A 13,945-nucleotide genomic window follows, 5' to 3' on the forward strand; every position below is an offset into this window, starting at 1 on the left:
CATTGCACTCCACACTGCCCTTTCCCACCTGGACAAAAGGAACACTTATGTGAGAATGCTTTTCATTGACTACAGCTCAGCGTTCAATACCATAGTGCATAACCAATTAGCTAAGGACCCTGGGATTTAACACCTCCCTCTGCAACTGGATCCTGGACTGCCTGGCCAACCCCAGGTGGTGAGGGTAGGTAACAACACATGTGCCACACTGACCCTCAACACAGGGCCCCTCAGGGGTGCGTGCTCAGTCCTCCTGTACTCCCTGTTCACTCATGACTGCACGACCAGTTACGACTCCAACACCATCATTAAGTTTGCAGATGATACAACAGTGGTAGGCCTGTTCACCGACAACGTCGAGACAGCCTATAGGGAGGAGGTCAGTGACCTGGTCGTGTGGTGCCAGAACAACAACCTCTCCCTCAACGTGATCAAGACAAAGTAGATGATTGTGGATTACAGGAAAAAGAGGCCCGAGCACACCCCCATTCTCATCGACGGGGCTGCAGTGGAGCAGATTGAGAGCTTTAAGTTCCTTGGTGTCCACATCACCAACAAACTAACATGGTCCAAGAACACCAAGACAGTCATGAAGAGGGCACGACAAAACCTATTCGCCCTCAGGAGACTGAAAATATTTGGCATGGGTCCTCAGATCCTCAAAAGGTTCTACAGCTGCACCATCGAGAGCATCCTGAGTGTTTTACATCACTGACTGTTATGGCAACTGCTCGGCGTCTAAGGCACTACAGAGTGTAGCGCGAACCGCCCAGTACATCACTGGGGCCAAGCTTCCTGCCATTCAGGACCTCTATAACAGGCGGTGTCAAAGGAAGGCCCTAAAAATTGTCAAAGACTCCAGCCACCCTTGTCATAAACTGTTCTCTCTGCAATCGCACGTCCAAGAGGATTTCTAAACAGCTTCTACCCCCAAGCCATAAGACTCCTGAACTTCTAGTCAAATAGTCAAAAGTTTACATTAGCCTAATACATTTAAACTGAGTTTTTCCTGACATTTAATCCTAGTAAAAATTCCCTGTCTTAGGTCAGTTAGGATCAGCACTTTATTTTAAGAATGTGTAATGTCAGAATAACATAGTAGAGAGAATGATTTATTTAAGCTTTTTATTTCTTTTATCACATTCCCAGTAGGTCAGAAGTTTACATACACTCAATTAGCATTTGGTAGCATTGCCTTTAAATTGTTTAACTTGGGTCAAACGTTTTGTGTAGCCTTCCACAAACTTCCCACAATAAATTGGGTGAATTTTGGCCCATTCCTCCTGACAGAGCTGGTGTAACTGAGTCTGGTTTGTAGGCCTCCTTGCTTGCACACGCTTGTTTAGTTCTGCCCACATATTTTCTATAGGATTGAGGTCAGGGCTTTGTGATGGCCACTCCAATACCTTGACTTTGTTGTCCTTTAAGCCATTTTGCCACAACTTTGGAAGCATGCTTGGGGTCATTGTCCATTTGGAAGACCCATTTGCGACCAAGCTTTAACTTCTTGACTGATGTCTTGAGATGTTGCTTCAATATATCCACATAATATTCCTTCATAATGCCATCTATTTTGTGAAGTGCACCAGTCCCTACTGCAGCAAAGCACCCCCAGAACATGATGCTGCCACCCACGTGTTTCACGGTTGGGATGGTGTTCTTTGGCTTGCAAGCCTCCCCCTTTTTCCTCCAAACATAACGATGGTCATTATGGCCAAACAGTTCTATTTTTGTTTCATCAGACCAGAGGACATTTCTCCAAAAAGTACAATCTTTGTCCCCATGTGCATTTGCAATCCGTATTCTGGCTTTTTTTATGGCAGTTTTGGAGCAATGGCTTTGTCCTTGCTGAGCGGCCTTTCAGGTTATGTTGATATAGGACTTGTTTTACTGTGGTTATAGATACTTTTGTACCTGTTTCCTCCAGCATCTTCACAAGGTCCTTTGCTGTTGTTCTGGGATTGATTTGCACTTTTTGCACCAAAAATACGTTAATCTCGAAGGAGACAGAACGCGTCTCCTTCCTGAGCGGTATGACTTGCGTACTATTGTTTGTACAGATGAACGTGGTACCTTCAGGCGTTTGGAAATTGCTCGCAAGGATGAACCAGACTTGTGGAGGTCTACAAATTTTTTTCTGAGGTCTTGGCTGATTTCTTTTGATTTTCTCATGATGTCAAGCAAAGAAGCACTGAGTTTGAAGTTGGGCCTTGAAATACATCCACAGGTACACCTCCAATTGACTCAAATGATTAGCCTATCAGAAGATTCCAAAGCAATTACATAATTTTCTGGAATTTTCCAAGTTGTTTAAAGGCACAGTCAACTTAGTGTATGTAAACGTCTGACCGACTGGAATTGTGATAGAGCGAATTATAAGTGAAATAATATGCCTGTAAACAATTGTGGAAACATTACTTGTGTCTTGCACACAGTAGATCTCCTAACCAGCTTTCCAAAACTGTTGTTTGTTAATAACTTCTTAAGGTATAGCGGGCAGCATTTTCACTTTTGGATAAATAGCATGGCAATTTAAACTTCCTGCTACTCATGCCAAGAATATAAGATATGCATTTTATTAGTAGATTTGGATAGAAAACACTGAAGTTTCTAAAACTGTTTGAATCATGTCTGTGAGTATAACATAACTTATGTAGCAGGCAACCGTTCAGATTTTTTTTTTTAGGTCCCTGTCTGTTCACTGAGGTCTCATTGGCAAACGATATTTCTTAGGAACTTGTTTTCAGTTCCTACCACTTCCACTGGATGTCACCAGTCTTTGGAATTTGGTTGAGGTTATTCATTTGAGGTTATTCATTTGTGCAATGAAGAAGTAGGGCCAACTAGGAACTGCGTAACACTGTTGAGAGTTGCGCAAGACTTGTTGTCTTCCTGTATTGAACACAGATAGACCCGTCTACAATTTGATAGATTATTAACGTTTAAAAATACCTAAAGTTGCATTACAAAAGTAGTTTGAAACATTTTGGCAAAGTTTATAGGCAACTTTTGAAATATTTTGTAGTGACGTTGCGCATTTTGGAAGCTGTTTTTTTCTGGATCAAATGCGCTTCATAAATGGACATTTTGGATATATATGGACGGAATTAATCGAACAAAAGGACCAATTGTGATGTTTATGGGACATATTGGAGTGCCAACAAAAGAAGCTCGTCAAAGGTAATGCATGTTTTATATTTTATTTCAGCGTTTTGTGTAGCGCCTGCAGGGTTGTAATATGCTAGCTCCTTTGTTCACTGCTGGTGTAGACGGTGCAGGCTATCAGATAATAGCTTCTTATGCTTTTGCCGAAAAGTATTTTTTTTAAATCTGACATGTTGGCTGGATTCACAACAAGTGTAGCTTTAATTGAGTATCTTACATGTGTGATTTAATGAAAGTTTGAATTTTAAAGCATTTTATTTGAATCTGTCGCTCTGCATTTCCCCTGGCAATTGGCCAGTTGAGACATTTGCGTCCCGCCTATCCTTAAGAGGTTTTAAGAGGTTTTTTAAAGTAATGATAGACTGTCATTTCTCTTTGCTTATTTGAGCTTGCCATAATATGGACTTGGCTTTTACACAACTGATTGACTCAAATGCATTAAGAAGGAAAGTGTCACATCTACTCCTGCCAAAACCCCTACTGGTCATCCGGTGTCTGCTTGACCTGCAGCCATTTCCCCAGTACACTCTCTCTCTCTCCCTCCCTTTCTGTTTGTGTGTGATTATGGTCAGAGCAGATCCCTATCAGCTGCAACTCGTTCCATTATCAAGACCTCTACAAATATTCAGTTCGGCCACTTCCACTCTGCCAGTTCGTATTCTCTGCTCAGTCAGTTTATGCTTCTAGCCATTATTATTATTCAAGATCCAGTTACCTTGCTGTACCTCTTTCCCTGCTTGACGCTGTTTATCCTCTCACTGCAGTTTTGCTGCTCTGACTTTGGCTCCTGTCTCCTGTTCCACATCTCACCACCCTGCTACCCTGTTCTGGACTCACCACCGGACCTGTCCCAACCCAGCACACTCCAACTTCAGCCTCCACATCTGGTTTCCTTACAACTCATCCAAGCTTCCCCGGATCTGCAATCCATATCTCCCTATGTTACAATATATACCTTTGGTCATTCATTTCTGTTTCCTCGTCTGAGTCTGCGCTTGGGTTCCCCTGTGCTGCTCCGCTTAACAGTACGATGTGGCCAAGATATGAACCCAGCAGACTTGGATACTCTCCACCAAATGCTCATTGGTCAAGGCGCCCTGCTCAGTCAACATGACCAAGCTCTTATAAACCATTCTGGAGACTATCAATGAGTTTTCATAGAACCTGTCTGTCCTACAGAGTCAAACCTTCGCCCAACGCTCACAACCTGTCCCAAGTCCCTCCTCTCCGCCCGGGAGTTGTTTGTTCAACTCCAGAACGCTACGATGGTAATCTCAGAACCTGCAGAGCCTTTTTGGTACAATGTTCACTAGTATTTGAGCAACAGCCATGCGCTTCTGCTAATGAACAGGCCATGATTTTTTTGATTGGTTGCCTCTGTGGAGCAGCGCTTTCCTGGGCCACTGCTGTGTGGGAGAGACAGTCACCCATTTGCTTCTCCTAAAGAAGATTCACAGAGGAGATGAGGAAGGTTTTCAACCACCCGGTTTGCGGAAAGGACGCTGCTAAACGACTCCTGTCCCTGTCAGGATTTGGCCAGGATTGTTCAGGTTTTGGTCACTAGATGCCCCATTGTGCTTTTTTGTTTTTCCCTTGTTCTAGTTATTAGTTGCACCTGTGCCTTATTTCTCTTGAATGTATTTAAACCGTTAGTGTTCCTCAGTTCTTTGCTCTGTGTTTGTATGTTAGCACCCAGCCCCAGCCATGCTGTGAACTTTTGTTTCTCTAGTTGGATTTTCTTGAGGTACTCTGGTTTTGTTCTTGTTTATTTTTGATTATTCTTTTGAGGTTTGTTTTTTCCCTGCTGTTCTTACCACTGTGAATTTTCCTTGTGTCTTGGAGGATATAAATTTTTTCTCTTGGAATTACTTTTGACGTTGTGGATTTATATTTTTGCCTGAAGATCTTTTCCTTTTTTCTTTATTAAATCACTGTCTCTAGTACTGCGGTGTCTGCCTCATCTTCTGGGTTCTGCCGACTATTAGTGGCTCAGTTTACTAAGTGACTTTTTCTCACACCGGAGACCCAAGTTTGTAACCGGGTCCTGACAGAAACACAGAGCCAACAAAATGAACACAGAGGCAGCCAGTAACCATATTAAACATTCATGAAAATACAAGTGTCTCACATGTATTCGAAAGCCTAGAATCTTGCAAATCCAACTGCGTTGTCAGATTTAAAAAAGGATTTACTGCGAAAGAATGCAGTGCGATTATCTGAGCATAGAGCCCCATCATTTTTTTGAACCAGCACAGGGGTAACAATCACAAACTGCATTAAAATAAATTGTTTACCTTTGACGATCTTCGTCTGTTTGCAATTCCAATGCTCATTGTTACACAATGAATGATCTTTTGTTTGATAAAATCCGTTCTTATAGCCTAACACGAAACATTTTGTGAACCGCTTGTGTAGTGAGTTCCATCTCATTCCATTTTCGACGACACATTCCAGGTAAATTACTCACACAAAACGTGACTTTTCCAGTCATGTTTGGTTTCACTGCAATCAACTGGTTTGTTTGTAACACAATCAAACCTGATGGGGCATTTCGTGGGACGTATTGACTGAAAGAAACCGATTTGAAGACAACAAGTAATGACATCATTGTGAACCAATGTTTTGCCCACTGTTTCGTTGATTGACTGTCTTTTAACCCAATGACCACTGATCGTCTTGAACTCTAGCTGGGTAGATAGCCAATGAGCTGAGCTAAACGGCAATACACAATTTTTATGTGTTGCAAGACCAACCCATGTAGTAAGCTCCAGCGTAAAGAGAGTCATGCGCTATTGAATTTTCATACCGGAAGAAGCTACGCATATTACGCACTGCATTGTTTGGTGAATGCGCAGATTCAGCTGTTTATATATCAATCATTATGGCGACTAAGTCAGGGAAAGCTAAATCTAAGTCTAGATATACAGATGTACAAACAACTTTAGAATAAATTGATTTGGAAGGTGAGACAGAGATTGTTGTAGGACGCTTCATTTAGCGATTGTGGAGGAATATTTTTTGAATGGGAGAGGACATCTTTATGGACTGGTAAGTTCTTATCATGCTAATGTCCTTGTTTGAAATTAATAACAAAATATTATTTGTGATTTTTAAATTTATTTTAGAAGCAATATATAAACATTTAATGTCATGAAATGTGAGCTGCGTGTGTTTGCCGCCCCACCACAACCCACATGAAATAGCGTATTTGAGGCTGTTGAGGAGAGGGCAGGACCACATCAATGGCCAAAGTGAAATGGAGACAGTAGATACAGCTGGTCTGTTGTAATATAATAAAGACAGTAATATTATAAGACAGTAGATCTAGCTGGTCTGTCATAATATAATAGAGACAGTAGATCTAGCTGAAATGTCATAATATAAAAGAGACCGTAGATCTAGCAGGTACTAATAATATAATAATATATTCAACCTTCAACTCTCTATATATATCTGTTTATTATACCTGTTGATACAGGGCTCATATGTGAAACTATTCTAACTGAACATTTTCTTTCACAGTGACACTGACTCCGAATGAGAGTTCTATCCGGTGTCCTGTGTGAATTTAAGTATGCTCTCTCTAATTCTCTCTTTCTCTCTCTCGGAGGAACTGAGCCCTAGGACCATGCGTCAGGACTACCTGGCATGATGACTCCTTGCTGTCCCCAGTCCACCTGGCCTTGCCACTGTTCCAGTTTCAACTGTTCTGCCTGCGGCTATGGAACCATAAACTGTTCATTTTTACTCTTGAGGTGCTGTTCTGTTGCACCCTCTACAACCAATGTGATCTCCACCCGGCACAGCCAGAAGAGGACTGGCCACCCCTCATAGCCTGGTTCCTCTCTAGGTTTCTTCCTAGGTTTTTGCCTCTCTAGGGAGTTTTTCCTAGCCACCGTGCTTCTACACCTGCCTTGCTTGCTGTTTGGGGTTTTAGGCTGGGGCTATATAAATATATTTGATTTGATAGAGGACTGAGGGTCATCCAAATATTGAAAGTGTGTAAATAGTTACCCATGTTATTTTGTAAATGTATATATACATTCTTTTTCATGTTTTTTTAATCAATAATAATTATTTTTTCCATTTATTTATTTATTTTATTCATTTTTCTCAATTTTTTTTTTGGGGGGGTGTGTTAGAATACCATTTTGGCATTTTGTATATAGTTATTTGTTTCAAAATGTATACCTTCACCAATTTGGCCACTTGGGTACATTTGGGCTACTTGTGTGGGACACCTGGGTGACTTCATGAATAATGTCATGTAGCACACTCATTTTGGAAGTTATCATTCTGAAACCTTGCACAAGTACTGTTGCCGTCTTATATTTTTCACTGAAATGGTCCCCATCATCCTATCTGAATGTTTGTTTTATCTTGTTCATTTTAAAGATGTTGATACAAAAAGAAAAAGAATACGTATGTTTTTTTTCATTGTTTTATCTAAACCAGATCTATTGTGTGTTATTCTCCTACATTCAATTCACATTTACACAAACTTCAGAGTGTTTCCTTTCAAATGGTACCAAGAATATGCATATCCTTGGTTCTGTGCCTGAGCTACAGGCTGTTAGATTTGGGTATGTCTTCAGGTGGAAATTGCACAAAGTAGGGGGGGAGCTGCAAGAGGTTTTAAGGTCCTGGTGTGGCCTAGCCAGTCTCCAGACCTTAATTCCATAGAAAATCTGTGGAGGGAGCTGAAGGTTCGACATCCCAAATGTTAGCCTCGAAACCTTAATGACTTGGAGAAGATCTGCAAAGAGGAGTGGGACAAAATCCCTCATGAGATGTGTGCAAACCTGGTGGCCAACTACAAGAAACGTCTGACCTCTGTGATTGCCAACAAGGGTTTTGCCACCAAGTACTAAGTCATGTTTTGCAGAGGGTTCAAATACTTATTTCCCTCATTAAAATGAAAATCAATTTTTAACATTTTTGACATGCGCTTTTCTGGATTTTTTTGTTGTTATTCTGTCTCTCACTGTTCAAATAAACCTACCATTAAAATTATTGACTGATCATTTCTTTGTCAATGGGCAAACGTACAAAATCATCCGGGGATCAAATACTTTTTTCCCCCTCACTGTAGGTGTTCCTTTTGTACAGGTGGGAAAGGGCAGTGTGGAGTGCAATAGAGATTGCATCATTTGTGGATCTGTTTGGCGGGAGGCAAATTGGAGTGGGTCTAGGGTTTCTGGGATAATGATGTTGATATGAGCCATTTTACCAGCCTTTCAAAGCACTTCATGGCTACGGACGTGAGTACCACGGGTCTGTAGTCATTTAGGCAGGTTGCCTTTGTGTTCTTGGGGACAGGGACTATGATGGTCTGCTTGGAGCATGTTGGTATTACAGATTACATACATGTAAAATGTGACATGACATTTGTTTATTTTATGAATGTGTTGTATATCTGTCTGGTCCTGGAAAGCAATGGGGGTGAGGGGATATTTCATATTTACATTGGAATGGTGGAGAGTAACGGTGTGTGTTGTGCTCATAGAAATACAATAATAAGAGTTTATTTCTCAGAGCACAGTACACACCTTTACTCTCTCTCTCCATTCCAATGGAAAATATACATTATTGAAATAGAATCTATTCTAATCATTGTATTTCTATGGTTGTGCTTCTCATCAGGGACAAAGCTACAGTGGAGCAGTGCCATCACTCTGACTATCTTCATCTGGCTGTTCACCGCCTTCTGGTCCGCCATGCCCCTCATCGGCTGGGGAGAGTATGACTACGAACCCCTCAGAACCTGCTGTACTCTGGACTACAGCAAAGGAGACAGGTAACGAACATACCCACATACCTGCACACGCACATGAACCACAGCAAGGGAGACAGATAACACACACACATCTTCACAAATGGCAAAACGACAGATTGATGGGCAGACAGACATATGCACATATACACACACACACACACACACACAAATACACAAAAACATGGCCTACAACAAGGGAGACAGGTCATACTCACATACAAATCAGAAATACATTACTGTTCAAAAATTTGGGGTCACTTAGAAATGTCCTTGTTTTTGAAAGAAAAACACATTTTCTGTCCATTAAAATAACATCAAATTGATCAGAAATACAGTGTAGACATCGTTAATGTTGTGAATGACTATTGTAGCTGGAAACGGCTGATTTTGTTATGGAATATCTACATAGGCACACGCTCCAGCAGGTATATCTCACTGGTCACCCCCAAAGCCAATTCTTCCTTCCAGTTCTCTGCTGCCAATGACTGGAATGAACTGCAAAAATCTTTGAAGCTGGAGACTCTTACCTCCCTCACTAGCTTTAAGCACCAGCTGTCAGAGCATCTCACAGATCACTGCATAGATCATCTGTAAATAGCCCATCCAACCTACCTCATCCCATACTGTATTCATTTATTTATTTTGCTCCTTTGCACCCCAATATCTCAACTTGCACATTCATCTTCTGCACATCCTAACATTCCAGTGTTTAATTGCTATATTGTAATTACTTTACCACCATGGCCTATTCATTGCCTTACCTCTCTTATCCTACCTCATTTGTAGATGCTGTATATAGATTTTTCTACTGTATTATTGATTGTATGTCTGTTTATTCCATGTGTAACACTGTGTTGTTGTATGTGTCGAACTGCTTTGCTTTATCTTGGCCATGTCGCAGTTGCAAGTGAGAACTTGTTCTCAACTAGCCTACCTGGTTAAATAAAGGTGAAATAAAAAATAAAATAAATAAATAGGCGTACAGAGGCCCATTATCAGCAACCATCACTCCTGTGTTCCAATGGAACGTTGTGTTAGCTAATCCAAGTTTATCATTTTCAAAGGCTAATTGATCATTCAAAAGCCCTTTAGCAATTATGTTAGCACAGATGAAAACTGTTGTTCTGCTTAAAGAAGCAATAAAACTGTCCTTCTTTAGACTAGTTGAGTATCTGGAGCATCAGCATTTGTGGGTTTGATTACAGGCTCAAAATGGCCAGAATCAAATACCTTTCTTCTGAAACTCGTCAGACTATTCTTGTTCTGGGAAATGAAGGCTATTACATGCGAGAACTTGCCAAGAAACTGAAGATCTCGTACAACGCTGTGTACTACTCCCTTCACAGAACAGTGCAAACTGTCTTTAACCAGAATAGAAAGAGGAGTGGGAGGCCCCGGTGCACAACTGAGAAAGAGGACAAATACATTAGAGTGTTTTGTTTGAGAAACAGACACCTCACAAGTCCCCAACTGGCAGCTTCATTAAATAGTACCCACAAAACACCAGTCTCAACGTCAACAGTGAAGAGGCAACCACGGGATGCTGGCGTTCTAGGCAGAGTTCCTCTGTCCAGTGTCTGTGTTCTTTTGCCCATCTTAATTTTTTAATTTTTTATTGGCCAGTCTGAGATATGGCTTTTTCTTTGCAACTCTGCCAAGTATTGTCTCTTTCTGTAGTGTAAAACATCCATATTGGCTCCCCAAATGCACTTCTTTCATAACATCCTCTGTTCTTTCTTCTCCTAAACAGGAACTATGTGTCCTACCTCATCCCCATGGCCATTTTCAACATGGCCGTCCAGACCTTTGTTGTCATTACCTCCTACAAGTCCATCGGCCAGAAATTCAAGAAGACCGGAAACCCCAGGGTAAGAAGTGTTAACTCGAAATAACACAACAACAAGGTTCCAGTTTAACAACGTTTACTAAACCGTATTAGCACACAACATGGTTGCCATTGCACTCAGGCCAGGTTCATCAACAACGAGACTGCTGCTCAGGCCCACTAATAACAGAGTGATAGCCTGTAATAACAGAAAAATAGGGATACTTAAAACTTAACACCCTCCCACTTTTCTTTAAAGGCAAATAAAACATCAACAACATAATTAAATGTCCAAGTATTATTCAAGTCCCCCATTACAAATGGGTTGTGTGACAAAGTTTTTATTTGTATTCCTCATTCTGCCACTTTCCATTACTGAGAGCCTTGTAGGAGCACAAGACCGGATGCTCCCTTGTTAGTCTGACAGTCAGCAAACTGTTCCTTTGTGGTCGACCACCAAATCTTATGGATTCTCTGTGCTTGAATAAGTTCTTTGATGCTGCTAATCTCAAGATTAAGTATTTTCTGTGACAGACTTTGTTGACTTCACAGCATCAACTAAGGAGTAGTTGTCAGTGACACAAACTACAGGTAGAATGTGCCGTTTTGTCTCTCCATTTCCATCCACAAGATAAAGTGTTTCTCCACAAGTGTGCTTCGGACAACCCTTCTGATCCTTTCTGACTGCCAACAGATAGGTGAGAATCTTCCTCCTTCACCCATTAATACGATTAGATGTCCACCTTGTGTGCCTCCACTTGAAAGGTTCCCTAAGGAAGCATCACTGAAGACAATTCGTTTCAGAGTCATCTTTTCCAACATGCAGAAACTTTAGTCACTTGTTGTGATTTCAGTTTGCGAACAACTTTGTTTGCCTCATGAATGGCTTGTACAGTTGCGTGTTTTGTGTTGGATGCCGAGTTGCAGCCATCGAACATTACATCAGGTCTGCTCTGTCTAGCAACCCATAGAATTTAACCTATATTTGACCTCAATTGATCAGTTTCAATTCCACGGAGAGGGGAATTCCTTTGTACGGCTCTTGAAGAATCCATGTGGATAGGTTGAAGATTCTTGATTTTGCTCTCCTGTTGCATCAGTATTGTTCCATCAAATGTAATAAACTCTATGCCAACGTAAAAAAAATGATCATGCTCCTCACGGCCGACCTGGAAAACAGCTTTGAGGTGTGGAATCACAGTTGTAGCAAAGGTCTGTGAGCCATCCCAGATGAAGTCATCAACATGACAGGCAAGTACTCCAGTCACATTGCAGTCTTGATCAAGCCAATAGAAGACTGCAGGATCCACTTTTAACATGTTTCCACCTGTATTCAACATTGTTGCCTTGACTTTGTTGTACCAGTAGAGTGATGCATCTGCCAGGCCATACACACACCTTTTTTTAGTTTCCACAGTGTTCCTTCGCTCTTAGCTTCAGGCGGAGGTCGGATGTGAATGTCCCTTTACAGCTCTATTCCCTGCAAAAATACAGATATGATGTCTATGGAATGAAGTTTCCATTTTTTTCTGGCAGATCACTGTCATCAGCAATCTGAGTGACTGAGGCACATGTCGGTGAGTCTTTTGCGAGTCCTTTAGCAGCCAGCTCCTCAAAACCTCTAGGCACTAGGCGTGCTTTTGTCACTATTCCAGTTAAGGATTCTTTAATTCTTTTACACACCCACCTTGTTGAGACACATTTTTGGGCAATGTCTTTGACTTCCTCAAACACTACATTTTTCCTCCAATTACTGAACTCATCTAGCTTAGCTGAGTCAAATGACACGTCCTTTGTTTCAAGTACATCATCATTTTGAATGTCATTCTGTTTTTCTTGATTTTCCTTTGGTTCAATTCTGAGAATATCAGCAAGTGACAAGACAGCTGACCCTGTTGTACCAGAAAGTGTAGCTGGTTCAGAGTACTGCAAGTTGTACCAGTTCTGGTGTTTTCCTTTGGCTTTTCCTGCTCGCCCATTGACGATTGCTGCATGTAGAATACCACTTATTTAACAGTTTGTCCAGTTTTCAGATTGGAACAATCATGTTGTCTTAACACATGTGACTGTTGTTGAATATTTTCCTCATTTGAACGCTCAACAGTATTACCTGTGGCATGGTTGTAGGTGTTTTCTCCATTTCCTGTGTCATTTTCAGTGTCCATATCATTTGATGCGACATCTGGTAGGTTTGTGTCTGTTAATGTGTCCTTTTTGTCATTTTCATTAGGAGGCTGATTCTCAGCAACAGCCCCTCTATCTTGTTGATCATTTACTTTCCGCAATCTTGAGTGATTGCACCCTGACAATGGTGCCTCCGTGATTCACAAATATCACCACACTATCTTGGCCAATGAACACTCCCGGTCCTTTCCACTCTTGACAGTCAACTCATTTGTAGTACGCTTTGTTTCCAGTCTCGTACTTCTCATTGGTGGGTCGAAGCTGTTTACGCAGAGCCTTGCAAATTCTCTCTGAACACTCTGCTTCAATGAACGCTTTTCTCGCTGCATGTAGTGCTGAAAGGTGCTGTCGCACCCATGCACTCACACTGGTCTCTTCTAGTGCTGGTGGCTTGTCAACCAGTACAGAGGGAAGATTAGGATTCTGCCCGAACACTAGTTGGTATGGGCTGTAGCCATGAACATTGTGCATTGAGTTTTTTGCCATCAAAGCCCAATCTAGGGCTGTTTTCCAGTCACATCCATTGTCTTGCTTCACTTTCAGCATAATCTCTGGGAGTGATTGATTATGTCTCTCCAGAAGTCCATTGCTCCATGGACTGTATGCAGCAGTTGTCTTTACTTCCGTGTTTAATTTCTCTGCCGTTTTTCTTATTTCATTATTATTGAATTCTCCTCCATTGTCACTGTACAATTTCTGGGGCAGGCCATGCACACTTATCCAGGAATGAATGAATTGCTTGACGATTTCACTTAGTTTCTTTGTATTCACAATGCTTCCAGCACTGACGTGTGGGAAGTTGTCGATTATGTGAAGGTACCACACACTTGGTCCTAGCTCATGTAGATCTACAGCCACTGTTTCATTGTACTTGGAAGCCAGTTGCAAACCAACAGCTGGTCTTGGCTTAGGTTTGCTGTATTTCTGACATGTCTCACAACTGTTAACTATCCTGCTGTAGAATGGAAATACTCTCATCATCATTATTCCCTGAA

The 13,945-nt window shown here is 41.4% G+C and overlaps 1 protein-coding gene across 1 annotated transcript in view; it reads left to right on the top strand.

Moving 5' to 3' along the window:
- LOC112252732 (RPE-retinal G protein-coupled receptor-like) overlaps nucleotides 1–13,945 on the top strand; it is a 46,208-nt gene that overhangs the window by 12,703 nt on the left and 19,560 nt on the right. Inside the window, exons 4-5 of the mRNA XM_024424239.2 lie at nucleotides 8,809–8,962; nucleotides 10,692–10,809. Of these exons, the coding sequence (XP_024280007.1) occupies nucleotides 8,809–8,962; nucleotides 10,692–10,809 (272 nt within the window). The remainder of the gene's footprint in view (nucleotides 1–8,808; nucleotides 8,963–10,691; nucleotides 10,810–13,945) is intronic.

The sequence above is a fragment of the Oncorhynchus tshawytscha genome, linkage group LG06, assembly GCF_018296145.1.
Source record: "Oncorhynchus tshawytscha isolate Ot180627B linkage group LG06, Otsh_v2.0, whole genome shotgun sequence".
Classification (NCBI taxonomy): Eukaryota; Metazoa; Chordata; class Actinopteri; order Salmoniformes; family Salmonidae; genus Oncorhynchus; species Oncorhynchus tshawytscha.